The 21,379-nt window shown below is 49.9% G+C and overlaps 1 protein-coding gene across 1 annotated transcript in view; it reads left to right on the top strand.

Annotated features, from left to right (window-relative positions):
* The first annotated feature begins 1,446 nt into the window (after positions 1-1,446).
* Positions 1,447-21,379, top strand: part of COL5A3 (collagen, type V, alpha 3) — a 43,940-nt gene continuing 24,007 nt past the window's right edge. Inside the window, exons 1-31 of the mRNA XM_006875077.1 lie at positions 1,447-1,534; positions 5,360-5,518; positions 5,600-5,789; positions 5,865-6,021; positions 6,779-6,883; positions 7,258-7,401; positions 9,358-9,474; positions 9,592-9,738; positions 12,562-12,609; positions 12,685-12,726; positions 12,994-13,056; positions 13,552-13,626; positions 13,722-13,805; positions 13,995-14,051; positions 14,147-14,200; positions 14,373-14,426; positions 15,130-15,183; positions 15,267-15,320; positions 15,480-15,533; positions 15,861-15,905; positions 16,023-16,076; positions 16,264-16,308; positions 16,491-16,544; positions 16,683-16,727; positions 17,603-17,656; positions 17,756-17,800; positions 17,946-17,999; positions 19,502-19,546; positions 19,657-19,710; positions 19,841-19,948; positions 20,371-20,424. Of these exons, the coding sequence (XP_006875139.1) occupies positions 1,447-1,534; positions 5,360-5,518; positions 5,600-5,789; positions 5,865-6,021; positions 6,779-6,883; positions 7,258-7,401; positions 9,358-9,474; positions 9,592-9,738; positions 12,562-12,609; positions 12,685-12,726; positions 12,994-13,056; positions 13,552-13,626; positions 13,722-13,805; positions 13,995-14,051; positions 14,147-14,200; positions 14,373-14,426; positions 15,130-15,183; positions 15,267-15,320; positions 15,480-15,533; positions 15,861-15,905; positions 16,023-16,076; positions 16,264-16,308; positions 16,491-16,544; positions 16,683-16,727; positions 17,603-17,656; positions 17,756-17,800; positions 17,946-17,999; positions 19,502-19,546; positions 19,657-19,710; positions 19,841-19,948; positions 20,371-20,424 (2,403 nt within the window). The remainder of the gene's footprint in view (positions 1,535-5,359; positions 5,519-5,599; positions 5,790-5,864; positions 6,022-6,778; positions 6,884-7,257; positions 7,402-9,357; positions 9,475-9,591; positions 9,739-12,561; positions 12,610-12,684; positions 12,727-12,993; positions 13,057-13,551; positions 13,627-13,721; positions 13,806-13,994; positions 14,052-14,146; positions 14,201-14,372; positions 14,427-15,129; positions 15,184-15,266; positions 15,321-15,479; positions 15,534-15,860; positions 15,906-16,022; positions 16,077-16,263; positions 16,309-16,490; positions 16,545-16,682; positions 16,728-17,602; positions 17,657-17,755; positions 17,801-17,945; positions 18,000-19,501; positions 19,547-19,656; positions 19,711-19,840; positions 19,949-20,370; positions 20,425-21,379) is intronic.

Below are 21,379 nucleotides of genomic sequence, written 5' to 3'. Positions count from 1 at the left end.
GTTAATTTAGGACTGGGACGAATTTCAGAGCGTGGGAGGGAGGCCGTAGCTTCTTGCAGTCTATCGTCTGAGTGATGAGGCCGTGATTGGAGGGAAGGAAGGCGGTAGGGACAGATTGTGGTCCCAGAAGGGTCTTTTTCAGGAGGGAATGAGCGAAACACTGTCAGAGAGCAGGTTAAATTGCAGGAAGAAGATCTCACCTGGGCAGGGCAGGGACCTTAAGACAGCCTTCAGAAATCTTAGCTTCGGAAGTTCGCCTGGGAGGGGGAACGGGTTGATGGGGAGGTTCCCTCTCCTCACTGGGGGCCCCCATTTCTCCCTCAGGCCACATGGGGCTCCACCCTCTCCTCTCTGGGGACACAGAGCCTCTTTGTCTGAGGAGCCAGCAGCTGGGAGGGAGTTACTGCCTGCTTCTCTCCCTCTTCCCCATGGGGCGGGAGCAGATCAGGGCCCAGGCTACGCCCCAGCTCCTCCCTCCCTGGGGAAGCTCCCTGGTCTTGCGTGTCTGAGCCTGTTCAATGATACCAACAGAGATTCTTGACCCCTAGGGCCTCTTCACAGCGAGGTAGGGGGCTCTGCCTCACCTCAAGAACAGCAGAGATCAACTCTGCATCTCCCAGGGGCAGTGACTGGCTTTGGGGAAGAGCCACTCCCCTATTTGTTGGGGGGGCATATATTAGGATTTTGAAATAGGACTGGGACATCCATTTGGGGTCTAAATGGCGGAGATCAGGGTTAGGGATGACTTGAAGATTGAGAGTTTGTGGTGACCGTGCTGTGTTTTGGGATCTGTGATGAACGTTAAGGGATAGGGTTAGAATAACCAATTCTGGAATTCGGTGGAGCGAGGAGGATTTGAGTTAAGGCTGGAAACCTCGTCGTGGGATTTAGAGTAAAATTTGGAAGCCTGGGGGAAGGGCTGGAAGTGAGGCTGGTACCTCCTTTTGTGGGGCTAAGGGACTGGGGTGAGACAGGTGGGTGAAAGCTTGGAGTGAGGCTGGAACCCCACTGGGAAGCCTGAGTGAAAACCAAGATTTGGTATAAAGCTATACCCCCTAATTCTAGAGCCTGCACGGAGACTGAAGTTTTGAATGAGCCTAAAACATCCTTTGAGAGGGTCTGGGCCCCCTGATTCTAAGACTGGATAGGAGACATCTTCCTCCTTCACTGTAGGGTGGGGCAAGAACCGCCCAGCTTCTGGTTCGTACGCCACTCCAGCTGGCCAATCAGAGCGCGGCACAAACTTTCCCAACTCCCCCACCAGCTGTCAAGCCCTCTGCCCCCCGCCCCGCAGCGGTCCCGCCCCACGGCTCTAGAGCTCTGGGCGAGGCCGTGGCGGGGTCTCGGACAGTCCCCAGCCGATTTCGAGTGGAGCCGGTCGCCCGAGGGAGTGCGCCGTGCCGGTGGAGTCGCCGCGCCCGTCAGCCGCCCAGTGGCCCCGCTGGGATGGGGAGTATCCCGGACCTGGGTCAGCCGCGGGCCCGCCTCTGCCTGCTCCTAGCTGCGCTGCAGCTTCTGCCCTGGACGCAGGCCGGTAAGTCTGGAAGGAGGCGATAGGGTCCCCAGTGCAGGATCCAGCGAGGGTCCAAAGGCAGGGAGGAGCCGGGAATGGGGCGTGTGCGTCACTATGGATAAGTTTGTGTGGCCGCGGTGTGATATGGGGACCGAGTGTCCCACTCTGGACGACTTGTGGGTGTGACAGCTGAAGGGGGCGGGGAAACGTGTGGCGGTGTTTTAATCGTCGGATACGTGGGAATGGATGCAATTAATAGGTGTGTGTGTGTGTTTGTGTGGGTGTAGTGTGTGGCACTGTGTGAGCGCCCATTTGGAGAGAAATTGTCTGTGCTAAGACGTGGTGGGAGTTGGTGACTGAATGATGTGGGTGATTGGCGATTCCTAGGAGGGCGTGTGGTTGTGCATTGTAGGTGTACAAGTGTGTGGCTGATTTTCAGAATCACCGTGTGTGTGTTATGGGTGCGACTGGGTTACTTGGGGTGACCTGTGAGGGGTGCAGTTGTGATTTGGGGCTGTAGCTAATCGCCCGTGAGAATATGAGTGACTGATATTGAGGTTGATGATGAGCGGGGGAGAGCGTAGGAAGGGGCTATTTGGTGGTCCAGAGTTCCCTTTGCATCTCCCTTAGTGGCTTCACCCCCATTCTCCCTCCATGCTCCCCTACCCTTTCTCCCTTCACTCCCACTGCCCCCCCACCCCGCCCCTCGCTCCCCAGAGCCGGTATCAGCACCATGGACAGGGCCCCGAGAGGCCTGCGGTGAGGGGCGAGGCGGGGCGGGGCGCAGGGCGGGGCGGAGCGCGAGCGGGGGAGGGAGTGGAAGTTGCTCTCCCCAGCTGCATCAGCTTCGGGTGTTTTTCCCGAGGAATTTCTCAGGGGCCCCCCAGGGGTCCTGGGGGCCTCCGGACGGGTGAGTCACCGCTGACGCACGCCCAGCTGTGCGCATTTGGCTGGGAGCCACGCTGCCCCACAGGGTTCAAGGTGGGGAATGTCCCGGGTTGGGGGTGGTTGTGATTCCTTAGGAAATGGTTAAATGGGCTTCCCAAATCTGAAAGATGGCCAGACCAAGTGTTCCCAGAAAACCCAGTAGGCTCACCCACCACCACTACCGTGAGTCACCATCCTTGAGCCCAGGGATGAGTCTGCCTAGTGGGCAATCCCAAATTAGCCTATGCCCATTCCCACACTCACACATCCTAATGTGAGCAATTCTAGACATCCACTCAGAATATCTGTCCTCTGGGACACCAGAAATATTAAACTCCCATGTCTGTGCCCACACAACTCCACCCAGCCCATGGTCACCGCTCTTGCCATTTCCCTGCAGTTTTAAGCTCTCACACATGCTCCTACAAGCACACATGCAATTGGTCAAAATTCACAGCCAACTACCCATTTTCTGGGTGGGGCACACTCTCACACATTACCACAAGCCCCCATCACAAGCTCAGGCCAACAGATTCACCAAACTACCCCCATGTGACTCCCTAATTTTACCATCACAGCTCAAATACTTTCACACATTGACACATTAACACACCATCTGCCTAGTCAATCCTTGGCCCATTCAGAGTCACACATCCTTCACACAGCAACACACACACATCTGCAGGCACACTCACACCTGTGTGTTTTCATATACCTGGGCTATCCCAGCCATGTTGAAGCCTAATCCTGGCTTGCTTCTCTTGGAATTTCAGACCTGCCCCCCTGGGGTCTTTGGAGGGGGCCCTGTTCAAAACAGAGAAAAGTATGTGGGAGAAGGGCAGCTGGGTCCCTAACAGACCCCCACTGCCTGGTCCTTCAGGCAGACTCAATGCCTCTTGTGTGTCTTCTTGTCACAAAGCCAGCCATGAAAAGAAAGGGCAGTCAGTTTTTGAAAGGTCACTACAGAAGGGACCCAAGATTGAAGCAGGAAGCATTTGGGTTAGGTGCTGGGGAGGACTTTTTATGTGTGAATGAGCAGTGGTTGAGAGGAGACCCCTTCCCATTGCAAAGAGGCTAAGCAGAGCTTGGGGCAGAGCCTGAGAGAATCACGCTGGGTCAGGTCATGGATCACAGCCCTTTCCTGGGGATGATGACTCCAAGGGGGCGTGATCCTTGTGGTCAGCAGAGCCTGGGAGCCCAGATCTCAGCCCCAGGGGGCTCTAACCCAAATAGCTCTTAATGATAGCTCAGTCACAGAGCAAGCAATTAGAGATTGGGTCTGGTGGGAGGGAAGTGGAGAAGGAGAGTTGATGAGGGCGGTAATCCAAATGAAAAGAGAGAGAATGAGAGAGAAACATGCAAAGATGGAAGAACCAAAGAGAAACCAAGAGCCAGAGCCAGAGAGGGAAAGAGACTTGGAGTTGGACTTTGGACACAGAGAGAGATCTGAAAACACTGAGAGAAAATAGAACCGAGAGGGCATGGGAGGGACAGAGGAAAGAGTTGAAGGAGATTAAGGCAAGAGAAAGCAGAGGTTAGAGCAGAGGACATTGGAATCTAGAGAATGAGAACAGAGGAGCCTGATTCAGGGGGAGCTGGGATGGGGTCCCTCAAGTCTGGCTCCCCCACCCTGGTTCCCAATGGTGAGGTCAGCAGAGCCACCTCCAGGGGTGAGGTCATGGCAAATTCTGCAGAATCTGGTTCCTGCCAAGAGGCTGGGTCAGGGGGTTAGTGGGACAAGAGGCTGGTGGGGGGAAGCCAGGATAGGGCAGGGTCTTTGGACCCAGGGGAAGCCCCCACATACTCCTGCCCAAGCCATGTGGTTCTACTTAGTGCTGGCCTGGCTTCCTGGGGCTGGACTGATGGCTTGGCCTGATTTCCGATCTGGTTGGGCCAGACATGTTCCTTCCTCTATTGGGATGAGAAAGGGATAGGGTCAGAGGGAGGAGGTCAAAGGGTTATCAGAGAAAGAAAGAGGTCAGGAGTGGGGATGAGATGAGGAGGTCATAGGACAGTCAGACAGAGGAGACAGGGATAAGAAGAGGAAGGAGGTCAGAAGGATGTGGCCAGAGGAGGAAATCAAAGAAGTCAGGTAAAGGAGGTCAAAGGTCAAAGTGGGGAGGGTTGGAGGTCAGAGGTTGGGGTCAGGTAGAGGACGATCAGAGGAGCAGGATAGTATAAGTCAGTTCAGATCAGAGAGAGAGCTGTCAGAAGGAGATGGTCAGTGGGGGATATCAGAGGGAGGAAATCCAAAGTGTCAGTGGTCAAAGAGGGGAGTCTTAGGAAGGAGTTCAGAGGGAAGACAGTGAAGGTTGTGGTGGCCAAAGAGTGGAAGTCATGTGTGAATGTTCATGAAGGTGGTCAGTAGCCAAAGGAGGAAGTCCGATAGAAGTTCAGAGAGTTAGAAGTGATGGTAGTTAGAACGATGAGGCCTGAGGAAGGAGAGTGCGTGTGAGAGTGAGTGAGTGCGTGCGTGCATGCGCGCATGTGTGTGTGTGTGTGTGTGTGTGTGTGTGTGTGTGTGGTGGGGGCAAGAACCCACTCAGAGACCTTCCTCTCCAAGCGACTTTCCCCTGGCAAGGGCGCTGAAGGCTTAGGAATCAGCCCCCGAGAGTCAGGGCGGAGGAGTGGGGAGATGGGGACAGTCGGCACTGGGGCTCCGGCCAGGAAGCTTTGATTCATCACAGAACTAGGTCAGCTTTTTCTTCTCACCAAAAACCAAGGGGAAAAAAAACAGGAGTTAACAGTCTGATGAGGCCGGAACAGATGTGGGGTGGGGAGAGGGGGTGCTGGTCCCAGGCCTGTTTCTTTTCTCTGAGCCACAAACATGGAGGGGGACTGACCCCCCTAAACCTGAGTCATTCATGTGGAGTCTGGCTTGTTCTAATGCCCTCTCCCCCTGGTTTCTCTCTGCAGCAGACCCCGTGGATGTACTGAAGGCTCTGGGCATGCGTGGGGGCCAAGCTGGGGTCCCTGAGGGGCCTGGCTTCTGCCCTCAGAGGACCCCAGAGGGTGACCGGGCATTCAGGGTGGGCAAGGCCAGCACACTCAGTGTCCCCACGAGGGAGCTCTTTCCAGGTGAGTTAGGGTAGAGTGGCTGGGGTCATCCTGGGAGCAAAGTCAAGCCACCTGAGCTGCCCCTTGTCTTCTGCCCACCAGATGGACACTTCCCTGAGAACTTCTCCGTGTTGGTCACTCTGCGGAGCCAGGCAACCAGCAGGTCCACCCTTCTGTCCATTTACGATGAGATGGGGGTCCGACAGCTGGGACTGGTGCTGGGGCCAGGGTTGGACCTCTTAGGTGACACTTTTAGTCCCCTCTCCCAGCAGGTCAACTTCACAGATGGCAGGTGAGTGTAGGGAGGGTGGTGATCCAAGGAAAGGTGGGATGAGAAGCACCCCCTACTGAGGTTGTCCCTCTGTAGGTGGCACCGTGTGGCGGTCAGTGTGAATGGCATGGTGGTAACCCTGGTGGCTGACTGTGAACCTCAGCCCCCCATGTTGGGCCAAAGACCTCGATCCATCAACACAACTGGATTCACTGTACTTGGAACCCAGGACCTGGGGGAGGAGACTTTTGAGGTAGAGGTTCAGTACCAGGAGAAACTGAGGCAGGGGCAGGAGGGAGTTTTGTCTACAACCTGAATCTGGAGAAGGGCTTGGGAAAAGCTTCAATGTAGCCCCAGAAGCTGAGGGAAAGGAGGACCATGTTTGAGTGCATGGTCCCCATGTGTGAGGGTGTGAGGTTGCAGAGTCACAGAACTGTATGTTGTGATGTGCACAGTAGGCCTGGTGTGGAGGATAAGGTTGTGCTGTGTGACTTAGGTGGATGCCTCTGCCTGTCCTCGTGGGCTGCTTGTGAGTTGCCTGTTTGTAATGAATGCTGTGGTTATAATGATAGTGTAGAATTGTGGGGGGGTGGGTACCAGAAAGATGGGCTGTTGTGTGGCTGTGCTTGTGGGATGGCTACTATTACTGCCGACTGTGCTGTGTGTAGTTGTGATGTGTGCCACATCTAGGAGACCAGGGACCTCATTGATCTTGTTCCCCTCGAGCTCCAGGATCTAGAAGGTTACCTGGTACATAGCTGGAGCTTGCTCTTTACCTGAGAGTGAAGGAACCAATGTGGCTTTGATGTGACAGATATTGTGGGATGTGGTTTGTGGTTGTGATGTTGTGTGATCCTGAGAAAATCTTTCCTTCTCTCAGTTTCTGGGTACAGGGGGGATTCTTTATATTTAGAGTGCTCTGGGTAAATAAACACCAAGCCTTGGTGTTGGGAGGTGGGGAATGGACGATCAGAGTCAGTCTGTACCTCTTCCCCCACCTCCCACCCCAGGGAGATATTCAGGAGCTGCTGATATGCCCAGATCCTCAGGCTGCCTTCCAGGCCTGTGAGCAATACCTTCCTGGCTGTGACGACCTGGACCCCTTAGCCACAGTGGTGAGTGAGGGGCTGCGTTACTGCTGACCTAAGTCATCTGACTCCAGGTCTCAAGAATGAGTGAATTCTGACCCCTAAGTGACAGGACTAAGTGACCTCTGACCTCAAAGAGTCTGAAGTCTCCCTGAGTGACCCTTGACTCAGGTCACACAAGTGAGTGACTCTAATCCCAGGCAGAATGCATACCTGACCTTGACCCCTGACCACAGAGCTGAGTGAGTCCTGGCCTCAAAACACAGGAACAGTGGACTCCTGTCAATCCCTTGCCAGCAGGGCCCCAGATGACCCGAGCGGTGGGATTTCTACTGAGGGAATGGGAAGTTGAGGTCCTCACTGAGGCCAGCTTGTGGACCTGACTGAGACTTGCTTCCCAGGCCCCCCAGGGTGAGCTGGAAACATCTACCCCTAGAAGAAAGGGGAAGGGGAAGAAGAAAGGGAGAGGTCGCAAGGGGAAGGGCAGGAAGAAGAACAAAAAAACTATGACCTTGAGTCCAACTCCTACCTCCCTGGAGAACCAGGTAAAGAACTAGCCACCTTTGACCTCTGTTCTTTGACCACCTGACTTCTGGTCTCTGACCTCCGCTGACCTGTGGCTTTTCATTCATGGTCCTTACCTGTGGTTTTCTAATCCCTGATCTCTACTTCTCCTAGCTGATGGATGACTGTTTCATAAACTCCTCCGTCTCAGCCCACTCCACCTCTTGGGCGGAACATATTAAGTACCTGATTATTAGGGGTTCTTGGTGGATGCCACTGTTTAGATGGCATCATTAGTGGGTGGCAGGGGTGGTAGGTTCATTTGTTGGTGTGTCATTGGTTGGAGTTCACTGGTTGGGGCATGATGAGAGTTATTCACTGGAGGAATCACTAATTTGGAGGCCTTATTTGGCTTCCATGATGAGAATTTCTGGTTGGGGTTGCTGTAAGGGGATATTGGTTGAGATCAATGTGGGAAGGTTTACTACTTGGGCTTTGTAGTTGGAAGTCATTGATAGGGCTGCCGTTGATGTCTCTGGTGTCACTAGATTAGGGTTGATGTTGGGGTCATTTATGGGAACCATCAGCTGGGTGATGTCTTACTTAAAGTTCATTGTTGTTGTTAAGTGCCATTGAGTTGGTTCCAACCCATAGTGAGCCTGTATCGGGTTTCCGAGGAGCTGCTGGTGAAATTGAATTGCTGACCTCACGGTTCAAACCGACTTTGCAGTCCAGCGCATTAACCCACGGCGCTACACTAGATTATTAGTTAGAAGATGACTAATGTCATTGAATGGATTACTGTCTGGAAGTCATTGATTGACTAGAGGGCACTTTTCATGGGCTAGGGGACACTGACTGGAGAAATAATTGATTAAGGTCACTGATGGAACTCATTGGCTGGGGAATAACTGGTCAGGGCCAATGATAGGGGTCATGAAGTGGGGACTTACTGATGGTCCATAGTTGTAAAAATAACTGGTTGGGAGTCATTGCTATGGGTTATTATTTGTTGGCACTGATTAGGGGTCTTCGGTGTGGGTCACTGGTTTGAGGTCCTTAGTGGAATCACTGGGGATCATTTGTTGTGTGTGTGGTCACTGGTTGTAAGTCATTAATGGGGTTTACTTTGTTGTTGTTGTTGTTATGTGCCGTGGAGTCGGTTCCGACTCATAGCGACCCTGTACAGGGTTTCCGAGGCTGTAAATCTTTATGGGAGCAGAAAGCCACATCTTTCTCCCGCGGAACAGCTGGTAGTTTCCAACTGCTTACCTTGCGGTTCGCAGCCCGATTCGTAACCACTTCACTACCAGAGCTCCTTAATGGGGTTTATTAGCATAGGAATAATTGTTTAGGAGCCATTGGTCAAGGATCACTGGGTAGGGTTACCATGGGAAGTCACTGGTTGGGGTGCCCTTTGTTGGAGGGTGTCACTAGCTCTGCTCCTAACATTTATGGGCAAAGAAGTTGACACTTCAGGCTCTGAACTTGGATGCCAGGAGTAAGTGGCCCCTTTTCACTCTCCCCCTCAGCTCTGGGCTGTCACTTAGGCCTCTGTTTTGATCTAATTTCTCTGTAGCTGTCCAGGCCGGGAGCAGCTGCCGGTCCCTGTCTGACTGGGGCCTGGCTGGTGGACCGCTGAACTCTGCCTTGGGACAGGACATGTGAGATAGGCTTCCGGGAGTCTGGCTCTGAGTTCTGGACCTTGATTTTGACTCCTCGGCTCTGGATCCAGCTTCCCTCTGCTTCCCAGGCTTTCAGGACCTGACCCTGCCTCCCCTCCATCCATGATGGTGCTCCCTTGTGGCTTCTCTGATCCAGCCAGCACACTTGACCCCAAACCTAAACCCCTCTGATGTTTCTTGGGAATCCTCTATCCATCTGCCCAGACCTCTGAGAACTCTAGGGGCAGGATTTGTTTCCTCTGTGCCTCTCCTTTGTCTTGATTGCCTGATCCCCTGGGCCTCAGACCTGATATACCTCTGTCTTGGTTCCAGACCTCTGCTGGCGTCCCCAAGACAGCAGTGCCATCCCCAGCTTTGCCTCCGACTCCCCTGTCCCCTTTGATGATCACCACCACTGTGTCCACGGACGGCAATGTCACCATTGTAGAGGTTGGTGAGAAGTGAACAGGACTGGAAGGGGATGCTGGGTGGTGGTGGTGTCTCAGGAGGCTGGTGGCAGAGAATGAGGAGGTTAAGGGAAATTTTGTTCTGTCCCAATGCCCTCAGGGGGACCTGGATCCTGACAATGGAACTGAGCTGCAGACCCTGAAGACTGACGAAGCCACTGAGGACAAGGAAAGAGATGGCCTCACCATGGGTCCCCTCTTCAGGGCAGCTGAGCAGTCTTCAAGGACTCACCTACAGATCTTTCCTGTGAGCCTGGGTGGCTGGGTTATGTGCAGAGGAAAGGACTCCCATCTGGAGTTACATAGAGTCACATCCTTTCTCCTGCCTTCTGTTGATCTTGCCTAGAATGCTTTCCCCCACCCTAGTACAGTTGACAAATATTTATTGAGCACCAGCAGTGACATGCACTGTGCACATGACTGGGTCTGTGGGTAGGGTGATGAATTTAACTTTTAGTCTAAGCTCAAGATGGAACAGGATGTGACTTGCATGTTTAAAAAATTAAAAGCTCCCTCTGGATGCTGAGTGACGAGTGGACTGTAGGGGGAGCCAGAGGGGCAGCAGAGAACCCTGTAGAAATAGGTGCGAGAAGAGTCCTTGCTTGGTTGGTGCTGTTAAGGTCTTCAGGTTGCTAACCTAAAGGTTAGTGGTTTGAGTCCACTCACAAGTACCTCAGAAGAAAGGCATGGTGATCCACTTCTGAAAAATCAGCCATTGACACATGTTGTTGCTAAGTGTCCCTGAGTCAGTTCCAATTCAGAGCAATCTTCATAGGAATGGAAAACCTCATCTTTCTCCTGAGGAATGGCTGGTGGGCTTGAACCATTGACCTTGTGGTTAGCAGTCCATTGCTTCTACAGAGGACTGAATTAGAATCAACTTGATGGAAACTGGTTAGGCAAGAGAAGGTGACACAGCAAGAGTGGTGGTGAGGGGGACCGAGAGAAGTGGGCAGATTTGCCACATGCTCTGTTTTGGGGTTGCTGCTGGATGAGGAGAAAGCTGTAAGGATGGCTGGTTAGATGCAGGGTGGGACCACTGATTAAGATGGGGGATCCTGAAGGAGGGGCAGATCGAGAGCGTCTAAGAACCCTTATTGCACATGTTAAATTGGATACACCTGTTTGCCATCAAATGGAGAGGTCAATTAGGAGGTTGGTTAGAAGATTCTGGAGTTCATGATTTTGGTCTAGGCTAGAGATACATACTTGAGGCTCATTAGTGGAGAAATGTATTTTTACTTAAAGGATTGAAAGAAATTGCATAAGAAAGCAACGTAGACACAGGGGAGAAATGCCAAGCAGAATTGCAAATCCTCGTGGAATCCAGACTATATGGAGTCATAGAGTCTGAATGAACCCTTGAAACCAGTGTCCTGATATAATCTTTAAATTTTAAACCAAAAATATTCCCTGAGGTCATCTTAAAAAACAAATAGTTTAATAGAATGAATGTAAAACTAATGTTCTTCCATGGAAACTATCACATAATTCACAATAAAACATTTAAGGAAAAAAAAATTAACCTGCTTTAAAAAAAACAAATAGTTTAGTCTGATTAGTAAAGAATGTCTGCCTTGAGCATTTTGCTTTTTTAAAGATCTATTTGATGTTGTTGTTGTTGTTATGTACTGTGGAATCGGTTCCAACTCATAGCAACCCTGTACAGGGTTTCCAAGCCTGCAAATCTTTACGGGAGCAGAAAGCCTCAACTTTTTCCTGCAGAACAGCTGGTAATTTCAAACTGCTGACCATGAGATTAGCACCCTGATTCGTAACCACTACGCTACCAGAGCTCCTTAAAGATCTATTTATAAGGGATCAAATTGATAACAGAAACTCCAAAGGCTGGATAGGAACCTTAGGGAGCTGTGAGTTTCTGTGACTAGGGGAGGGACAATTGGAAAGGAGGGTGAGAATGATTGCAAAACTTGAAGAATGCAATCAGTGTAATTGAATTGCCCATGCAGATATTGTTGAATTGATGTATGTCTACTTATATGAGGGGGCTTCAAAAAGTTTGCGGAAAAATGGAATTAAAAGATAATGAGTGACACCAGAGATGGAGGCAGAGATGAGGACATCGAGAGATAGAGGCCTCTAGACTCATGGAAAGAGAAAGAATGTGTGCTGGCGGCCAGGAGGCAGGCTTGCAGAATGCGCCCTTTGGTTGCTTAAATGATTATATATTTCTGAGTTCTTTTGTGTACATTAAAAAAAAACAAAAAACAAAAAAACCCAAAACCCACAGGGAATAGAAACAAATACTATTGGATGATGATGAATGGAAAGTGTTGTAATTATTCCAATGAAACGAAATACAATAGGGTGAGTGCAAAACCCATGTTCTCCCATGTAAACTATCACTCAATTCTCAATAAAAGCTTAAAAAAAAAAAAAAAAGATGTAATTTTCCCACAAACTTTTTGAAGTCCCTTTGTACATTCTCAACAGCAGGAACAAAAATAAAATAAATTGTAAATAAAGTAATTGGTGTTAGACAGGGGGAAAGGTAAATACTCATAACTACTTTACCCTAGTGTACCAAGCATTGTTTTAATTGATTCATCTTCGTATGGGGTGTATATATAACTCTCATTCACTCACCAACTTTACAGATGAGGCTGGAGGCATCAAACAAGCTGCCCAATGGCAACACTGAGCTCGTAAGTGGCAGATCCAGGGTTTAAACCAGGCATTCAGCCTCTTAGAGTTCATGTTCCTCTCCTCTATGTGGCTTTGCCAGTTTGAGGCTGGCTGAAGAAAGAATGACAGGAACGTCTCTTAGGGTGGTCCCTTTATGTGTGAGGAGGGAGTGAGAAGATGAACTAGAGGTTAGGTCACTGAGTATTCAGGATGGAGTTTCAAGGTCATTGTTAAGTGCCATCGAGTTGATTCTGACTTGTAGCAACCCTGTATAGAGTTTCCACAGAGCTGTTAGTGGGTTTGAACCGCTGACCTTGAGATGCAAACTGAGTTTGTGGTCCAGTGCATTATCCCACAGTGCCACTAAGGACTTCAGAGTTCCAAGGTCCACCACATCTCTTTTCTCTTCCCTTCCCTTCCCTAGGATGCTGGAGAGAAAGGAGCAAAAGGCGAACCAGCAGTGATTGAACAGGTGAAGGGATTTGGGGTTGGGAGAAGGATGAAAGGTCTGGGCTAGACTGAGGATCACACTCATCTCTCCTTTCAGGGGCATCAGTTTGAGGGGCCTCCAGGAGCTCCAGGACCCCGAGTGAGTCATGCCTGTGTTTCCCTTGTCCCACCTTCCATTTGAGGTGTTGTGTTTTTGAGGTGGGAGTTGGGTGTAATGCTTTCTGGTTGTTTGACATTTGAGGCTCAGTGGAAGAGTTGAATGTATCATTTTGAGGTTGGTGTGTTTCAGTATGGTGTTGCGGGGTCGGGGTAACTAAAGGTAGAGTTGAGGAGTCAGTATGGGGTCAGTGTCAATCTGGCTACAACTTTGAACTTCCTGTGACTTCTGTTTCTCTGTCCCCAACAGGGGCTGGATGGCCCCTTGGGCCCCCCTGGTCCCCCGGGATTTCCTGGGGACCCTGGGTTACCGGTAAGAACCCCCCCTCCCCCCCGGGGTGTATGCACTTGAAGAAGTGAGGTTTGAGATTGTGGAACTGAGGTTGGGAGGAGATCTGAACATGGGTCTGGAGGCTGGACTGGGGACACTGTCTTGGGTCTCCAGTGATCCCTCCTGCTGATCTTTCTCCCCATCTGGCTCCTTTCTGTCTCTGAACACATCCGAGTGTTTCTGTCTTCCTCCGATGTCTCTGTGTCTGTCATTTCTCTTTTGCCTCTACCTCTTCTCACCATGTCTCCTGGCTTTGTCTGTTTTGGTTTCTGCCACGTTCTATTAGTTTCTCCCTCCCTCTGTCGATTTCTCTGTTGCCATTTCTCTAACGGTCTCTTCCTGCCTCCCTCTCTCCATCTCTCTATCCCCATCCTCCTCTGTCTCTCTCCTTCTCCATTTCTATCTCTCATCTCTACTTCTCTGTCTATTCCTACCTCCATCATTTCCTTCTTATCCCTGCCTCTCTTTCTCTCCCAGGGCCCTGCTGGCCTCCCAGGGACCCCTGGCATTGATGGGATCCGGGGTCTACCAGGCACTGTGATCATGATGCCGGTAAGTGGATAGGGTGGCACGGCCCCAGGGGGTGGAGTCCTGGCCCTGGAGCGGACTTCTCCTTGGGGTTTCCCTCACCACTAGTTGCTCCTTAGTTCCAGTTTGCCAGCAGTTCCTTCAAAGGACCCTCAGTCTCCTTCCAGCAGGCCCAAGCTCAGGCAGTACTACAGCAGGCTCAGGTGAGTGGGGAGACAGTCACAAAACTGATAGGAGGGGTCATGGGAAGATAGCCAGGAAAATGGCAGGGTGGAGGGATAAGGAAGGGCTACTGGAATCCAGGCAGATGTTTGTCTCCTGAACATGCCTTTGTGGGAGATGTTGGGGGTCTTATGGGAGACCTGAAGCTCTGTTCCCTTTCATGTCTACAGCTCGCTATGAAAGGTCCCCCTGGCCCTGTTGGGCTCACTGGACGCCCAGGCCCTATGGTGAGTAAGGAGGCTGCATGGAGGAGTAGAGTATATGAGTGGAAAGTAGTTGCCTCTTTCTAACTGAACTGCTTCTCTCTCTTCCTTCCTCCAAGGGTCTCCCTGGGTATCCAGGCCTGAAAGGAGAGGTGGGAGAAATTGGACCACAGGTGAGATTGGATGTAAAGGGTCTTCCCTGGGGCCAGAGGATAAGGTGTTGACTGGGGGAAATGCCAAAAGAACTGGGGATGCCCTCATAATTACTGCTCTTCCTAAGCAATGACTTTAAGTCTTTCCTATTACTTATTCTCTTCTCCTTCCTCCTTTTGCTCTCTTTTCTAGGGTCCCCGAGGACTTCAGGGACCCCGTGGCCCCCCTGGCCGAGAAGGCAAAATGGTGAGTGGCTGGCTTCTAGGTCTCCAGGTCACCCCTTTTACTTCTCCCAACACCCAACATGAATCTCGGTTCTGTGCTCCTGCGTGTGCTGGTGTCTTTGGTGGGATAAGAGCACTGAGGGAAGGGAATGGCTTTAGCTCTTGGAGTTTATGACAGAGGAATTTGGCTGGGTCAGAGAATCAGGAAAGACATGTGAAGTACAACCAGGTGAACAGCAGAGAGAAGAGCATTCCAAGCAGAAGGAACTAACATATGCAGAGGAAGAGCCTGACACATGAAATAATGAACCAGGTGTTTTCCAAAGAGTTATAAATACAATAGTTACAAGTGCAATGAAGTTGGAAGTCCTTAAATTTGATGATGATGGTGATTTAGGTTACGGCCAGGGTACTGGAGATAAAGAATAATGGATGAGCTTGAGTTATACTTGAGAGGTTAAATTGGTACCTACAGGAGTCCCCAACACAGGACTCTACATGAAGAAGGTGTTAAGCAAGTGACAGTAGTTACCTTGATGACAGAGTCCTGGTGTGGTGCTATAGGATAAGTACTAGACTGCTAACCACAAAGTTGGTGGTTCAAACCTACCAGCCACACTTCACAAACTCTTGATGATGCTCATGATAATACCATTGAGTCCCTAATCTTGGGTAGGCCTACAGGTGAGGTGGATCCTTCATCCTTAGACTCACCTCTTCCATAGGGTCGCTCTGGAGCAGATGGAGCTCGGGGTCTCCCAGGGGACACAGGCCCTAAGGTAATTTGATTGGATCAAGATTGGGACTTGGGAGAATGGTTAAGCTCAAGGGTTTGAGGTTCAACTGGTGTCTCTTTGGACAGGGTGATCGGGGCTTTGATGGTCTGCCGGGATTGCCTGGTGAGAAAGGCCAAAGGGTGAGTCTGCGAGGTCCGTCCCTCATGTCTAAGTCCCTCTAATGGTCTTGCCATCCTTTCCACCTCTCCCTGCATCTGAGTTCTTACCCCTTGTGCCTGAGCTACTTGCCTGAATGACTGGTGTCCACACCCACCATTTCCCTCTGCTCCCTACTTCAGGGTGACTTTGGCCATGTGGGGCAACCTGGTCCCCCAGGAGAGGATGGTGAGAAGGTAAGTCTAGAAGAGAGTTTGGGATAGATTGGAGGCTAGGAAGCCAGAATGAGAGGCAGAGAGAAGCAGAGAAGTCAGAGGATTGGAAAAGGGGCAAGGGGCTGCACCAGGGAGCGAGTCAGAAGGCTTAAGGGATATGGCCTATTTTTGGAGTTAGGAGGTGAGACTGGGGCTTGCAGAACCAGAATAGAATCACATGCGCTCCATCTGCTGGATCTTGCATCATGCCCTGACTCAGATCCCCTGGGAGGGGCTGCCCAGATGAGGGAAGGTGGTTCTCTGAGGCTTATGGCGCCCTCCTCTTCAAGTGATGACACTTCTCCACAGGGAACTCAGGGACCTCCAGGGCCCACTGGCCAGGCCGGAGAGCCCGTGAGTATTGGGAACCCCTAGAGCCGATTGTCTGGAGTAGGGGAGGGGCAAGGACTTGTAAGGCCTCAGAACAGGGCCCAGCAGTGACTCTGAGATAATGCTCCTCTTTCCTTGCAGGGTCCCCGAGGACTGATCGGTTCCAGGGGCTCCCCGGGCTCCCCAGGACGCCCAGTGAGTTGTAGCTGTCTCTCTGCATCCTTGCCTGCGGTTTCTTTTCTCATCTCTCTCCTCTGAGTATCCATTTCTGTTGCCCGGTTGGTTTCTCTGCCCACTTACTTTTCCACCTGCTCCTCTCAGTGTCTCAGACTTGATGCCTTCTTGTCTCCCAGTCTTGGTCTCAAACCTTCTCTTCTCACAGGGTGTAGTTGGAATTGATGGTGCTCCAGGTGCCAAAGGAAATGTGGTACGTGTCCTACCCTCTGACCTCTGACCCTTTCAGATACTCTGACCTCATGACTCTTTACTGATTCCCCCTTGTCTCTGTGACTATCCATATCCTCATCCATTCCCACTATGCCAGCATTTCAACTTCACTGATACCTCCACACTAGGAACCTTTCCACTGAACCCCTACTTTTTCCCCAGGGTCCTCCAGGAGAACCAGGACCTCCAGGACAGCAAGGAAACCCTGGGTCCCAGGTCTGAGCTATTTTTCTCAATAATGTGGGTCAGCCAAGGTCTTAGAAGAAGCCTCGGAGCTTACTGCCCCTTTCTTGTACCTTCTCTTACTCTCTCTCTCTCTCTCACACTTTTTTTTTTTTCTTTTCATGTTTCCAGGGAATTCCTGGCCCCCAAGGACTCATTGGCATTCCTGGAGAGAAGGTAAGTGACAACTCTACTTATAACCGCTCATGCCAAAACTTCCCTCAGCTCTGTCTCCAGCAAAAGCTTCCCACAAGGACTTTTTCTATGAGCTCTGAGGCTAATGATAAATTGTAACATTCCCTAACAAAGCCTAAAGTTACAAAGTGTCATTGTTGGGAAAGGGTCCTTGCAAGAAATAGAACCCACCAAAGTCAGTCCACAGAAGCAGATCTTGTCAGATTTAAGGGAAACCCACTGAAGCCTGTCATAGAAAAGTTTTATCATGACTCAGGGCAGGAAAGCCTTCCTTTGGGGTTCTAGGGTATCATCTTTATTCCCCTGCATGTCTGTTTCCATCTTCCCTGGAAGACATGCTTCTTTAAAAGCTGCACCTATTTTAGCTTGTCCTCACCCCAGCTTCTATTTCTACATGACCTTGTACTGTTTTCTCACCATTTCAAGCCCAGATCTATCTGCTCATAGTCTCTGTCTCTTAGGTCAAAATCTCAGGAAAAAATCTGATTGGCTTAGCAGGGCTAAACTGCTTGCCTCTGGACCTGTCAGCTGCCTAGGCCCACCCCTCTTCAGTGGGAGCTGTTGGTGGGAGGCATTTCTAAAGAAAGGGGTGTGCCTGGAAGTTCCCCCTCCCCCTCCATCTGTCTGTCACACTTGTTTTACATGCCTTCTCTTAAGAATCCTAGAGACAAAGATTTCTGAGGCTCAAAAAGGTAAGAATCCTAGAGACAAAGATTTCCCAGGGTAACAGAGCTAGAAATCCATTTCCTGACTACTGGGTTCTTCTTATTCTCTAACATTAAAATAGCTACATGTCTGAGTAGAGCTGTTTTAATGGATTGTGGGACTCTGAACCCCTACTGTTTATCTTCTTTCAGGGTCCTCCTGGTAACCCAGGGATTCTAGGTCTCCCAGGAGCTGATGGCCCTCCGGTGAGAATGGGGAGCTGGGAAAAAGAGGAAGAATAGGTGGGCTTATGAATCTGAATAACAAATCTAGGTTCCTGATCATTTACAATGTTTCTTCCCCAGGGCCACCCAGGCCATGAAGGCCCCACGGGAGAGAAGGGGACCCAGGTGAGTTACCTGGGGATGGATTGGATTGGGGTTGAGTGTCAGTAGGCAGAAATTGGAGTCAGGGAGTCATAAAGGGAGAAAGAGGAGGACAGTGAGAACTTGGAGGGGGCAGGACTGGATGGCACTTACCTTATCTCCCTTTCAGGGTCCACTTGGATCAGCAGGCCCTACGGGCTACCCTGGACCTCGGGGTGTGAAGGTAGGTGGTACTTGGGATCTGAACGTAGGGGTAATTCATCAGAGGCTTTAGGAAAATAGCTCCACCAGAAATTTCTGGGTGTATTGAGACAGGAATCAGTCTGCCTTACAAAGAATGGATCTTGGGTCTGAGCCAAGGACACACAATATGCAGAAGTGTGTTTTACTTTGGAGCTAAAAAAACCAAAGGACAGCTTTACATTATAGTTACAATCAGTTGCCTTGTCATTGAGGAAAGTTAGGCCCATTACAAGCTGAAAACAATCTAACCGTAAGTACACAAGTCACACTGTAGTCCAGGTCAGCACACTGCAGTCAAGTGAAGGTTGTGCTATCACCTAAACCCAGAACCACAAGCGCTGCAATGCAGCTAACTAGGTCTGTCCTGTTGATCAAGTGCAGGGTCACTGGAGTTCCCATCCATACTGTAGCTAAATTCAGTTACATTGTAGTACATGTACAGATTGTCTGTGGTCTAACAACAGTTGGTGGTATTTAATAACCAACTAATCTTCTCATTTCCAAATTGTAGACAAACTTAATCACACTGTAACCAAATAAACAAAACCCCCCAAACCACTGCTATAGAGCCAATTCCCACTCACAATGGCGCCATAGGACAGAGTAGAACTGTTCTATAGGGGTTCTGAGACTAAATCTTTAAGGGAACAGACAGCCTCATCTTTCTCCCATAGAGTAGTTGGTGGATTTGAACTGCCGACTTTGTGGTTAGTAGCCCAGTGTCTAACCCATTATGACACCAGGGCTAACCAATAGCTGGCCACAGGCCTCATGTTATCTAAACTTAGAGTCACATTGTAGCCAAGCGTAGTAGTTACATATCACTCAAGTGGTAGCCGATGCCAGAATCAAACTCTGTTACACTGTGGTCTAGTGAATCCCACTGTGTCTGGACACAATTGTGCCATTGTTCAAACACATAGTTTTACTGTATCCAAGTACAATATCATTGTTGTCTCTGATCTCAGTTACACTGTATCCAAGTAGAATTTCTTATCTATGAGTTCAGTTATATTGTATCCAAATGTACTTTTCACTGTGGCCTTAGTCCAGAGTTTGGTGTGAGTAGAGTTCAGACTTGCACTGTTCAGTTGCTCTGTAGCCAAGTTCAGAGTTGCCTTGTTGCCAAGCACAGAATTGCACTGTAGCTAGTACAATGGGAAACATTCCTTTGCTTTTAGAATGAGCCGAGGCCTGGAATGTTCATCTTCTTTCTCCTGCCAGAAGGGGCTGTGGACACAATGTCCCTGGGAGATGGGAATTAGTTACTTGGAAATCTGGCCTTCCCTGCCCACCCCCACACAAATGACCTTGGGAGGCTGCCTGTTGGAAAGGAGGGGAGGTGTCCTCTTTCACACCACATTTCCTCTGAGGCTGCCCCATCCCTGATGTAGTCCAGCATCCTCTTGGGACTATCCTGGCTAGTTTGGGGGCAGGAACTGAATTTGGGTCCTAAGATTTTATATATATGTAATTTCTCAGGGCACTTCTGGCAACCGAGGTCTCCAGGGAGAGAAAGGAGAAAAGGTAAGAAGGAAGGGATTTTCTTGCAGTGGGAGGACTTTCTTGCAGTTGGGGGGACACTGGTTGTGTCCCTCCCCTGAGACCCTGACTTCTGACCTTTGTTTTCCACCCAGGGAGAGGATGGCTTCCCAGGCTTCAAGGGAGATGGGGGCCCTAAAGGCGACCGGGTAAGATGAGCTCCAGATGAGAGATTTGATGTGTCTGGGGTGCTTAGGGAAGGTAGGGAGGGGTGAGCTGGGACTAAGGGAACAGGAGTGACTATATGACTGGCATCAGAGCCTCTCCTTTTCATTCCAGGGGCATCCAGGACCCACCGGTGCCCGAGGAGAGGATGGCCCTGAAGGGCTGAAGGGACAGGCTGGACTAGCCGGCGAGGAGGGGCCCCCAGGTTCAGCTGGGGAGAAGGTAGAGGATGTTGGTCACCCCCTCCACTCTCCATCCTCCAGCTAACTTCCTCATCCTGCAATCATGGTATTCTTTGCCCTTTGCCCTCTGCCATTTCACTTCTGGCCTCAGCGCCCGCTAACATCTTTGTCATCTCCTTTAACTCCTCAACTCCGGTTACAGATCAATTCTATACACATCATTATCATTTTATTGTTACCCCCACAACCACTACACGCAGCAGGGATTTTCACCCCCATGGTACAAACTAGGAAACAGATTTGGAGTGGTTGAATGATCTGCCCAAGAACATTTGCCTAGCATGTAGGAGTCAGGATTTGAACCCAGGTTTCTCTGACCTCCAGCCTGCTACACCTCCCTGACTTTTTCTCTCTGGGCTCCAAGCTGCAATTTCTGACTGTTGCTCCACTATCTCTCTGCAGGGCAAGCTTGGGGTGCCAGGTCTTCCAGGTTACCCAGGACGCCCTGGACCTAAGGTGAGAAGAGGCTGGGAGACTCAAGGCATACAGGAGTGGTTTGTAGAGAGCACTCAGGGATGTGCTTAGGACCCAGGCTGTGGTCTAAGGGATGAATTTTCCACTCATGGGTCATCGAGAGACAATGCAAGCTATGGATTTAGGCATCAGTCAAATCTGAGCTTAAATACCTTGCCCTTACCTGCCATGTGACTTTGGTTAATTCTCTGATACCACAACCTCAGCTGGAAAATGGGGGTACCAGTAGTATCTGCCACATGTCTTTAATTGTAATAACGGTGATAATGATGATAATAAAACTGTTGTTGTTGTTGTTGTTAAGTGCCATCGAGTCAGTTCTGACTCATAATGATCCTGTACAGGGTTTCTGAGGAGCAACTGGTAAGTTTGACTTTGAAAAACAGCAGTCCAGTGCTTATCCTACAAAACCACACCATGACTCTGATAAAACCGTGGGATCCTTCTTATTTGGTGTGATTGAGTTTGTTGCTTCATCATCTAAGGAGGAGAATCATAAAAAAATTGCATCTCTAACATATTTTAGATTATTTGTAACTTACAATAAAATGTATTTATATAAATGTGTACTTACATAAAAATGTACTTTTGTTTGCCAATATTTTTGATGGATGGGGCTACTGATTAGAGTCAGCTTTCTTGCTTAAACCACACCCATGTTACATCATTGATGATTTACAGTTTCTGTTTGTAAAAAGTGGGACAGGAATGTAAAGGCATTTGGGAAGAAATCTGAGTGCAGACACCATCCAGTTTCTACATCTCAGTCCTCCCTAGCTCATGCCACTCTTTTTAAGGTTTTTATTGTGGATTGAGTGAAAGTTTACAGGGCACATCATCCGTTTCACATTCAACAATTCATATAACTTGTTTCATTACATTGATTATAATCCCCTCCATATACCATCAGTTAAAAGTATTTTTCTCTATCCACTTT

The sequence above is a fragment of the Chrysochloris asiatica genome, unplaced genomic scaffold (assembly GCF_000296735.1).
Source record: "Chrysochloris asiatica unplaced genomic scaffold, ChrAsi1.0 scaffold00312, whole genome shotgun sequence".
Taxonomy (NCBI): Eukaryota; Metazoa; Chordata; class Mammalia; order Afrosoricida; family Chrysochloridae; genus Chrysochloris; species Chrysochloris asiatica.
The sequence above is the reverse complement of the archived record's forward strand: the minus strand, read 5'-3'. Positions and strand labels throughout refer to the sequence as shown.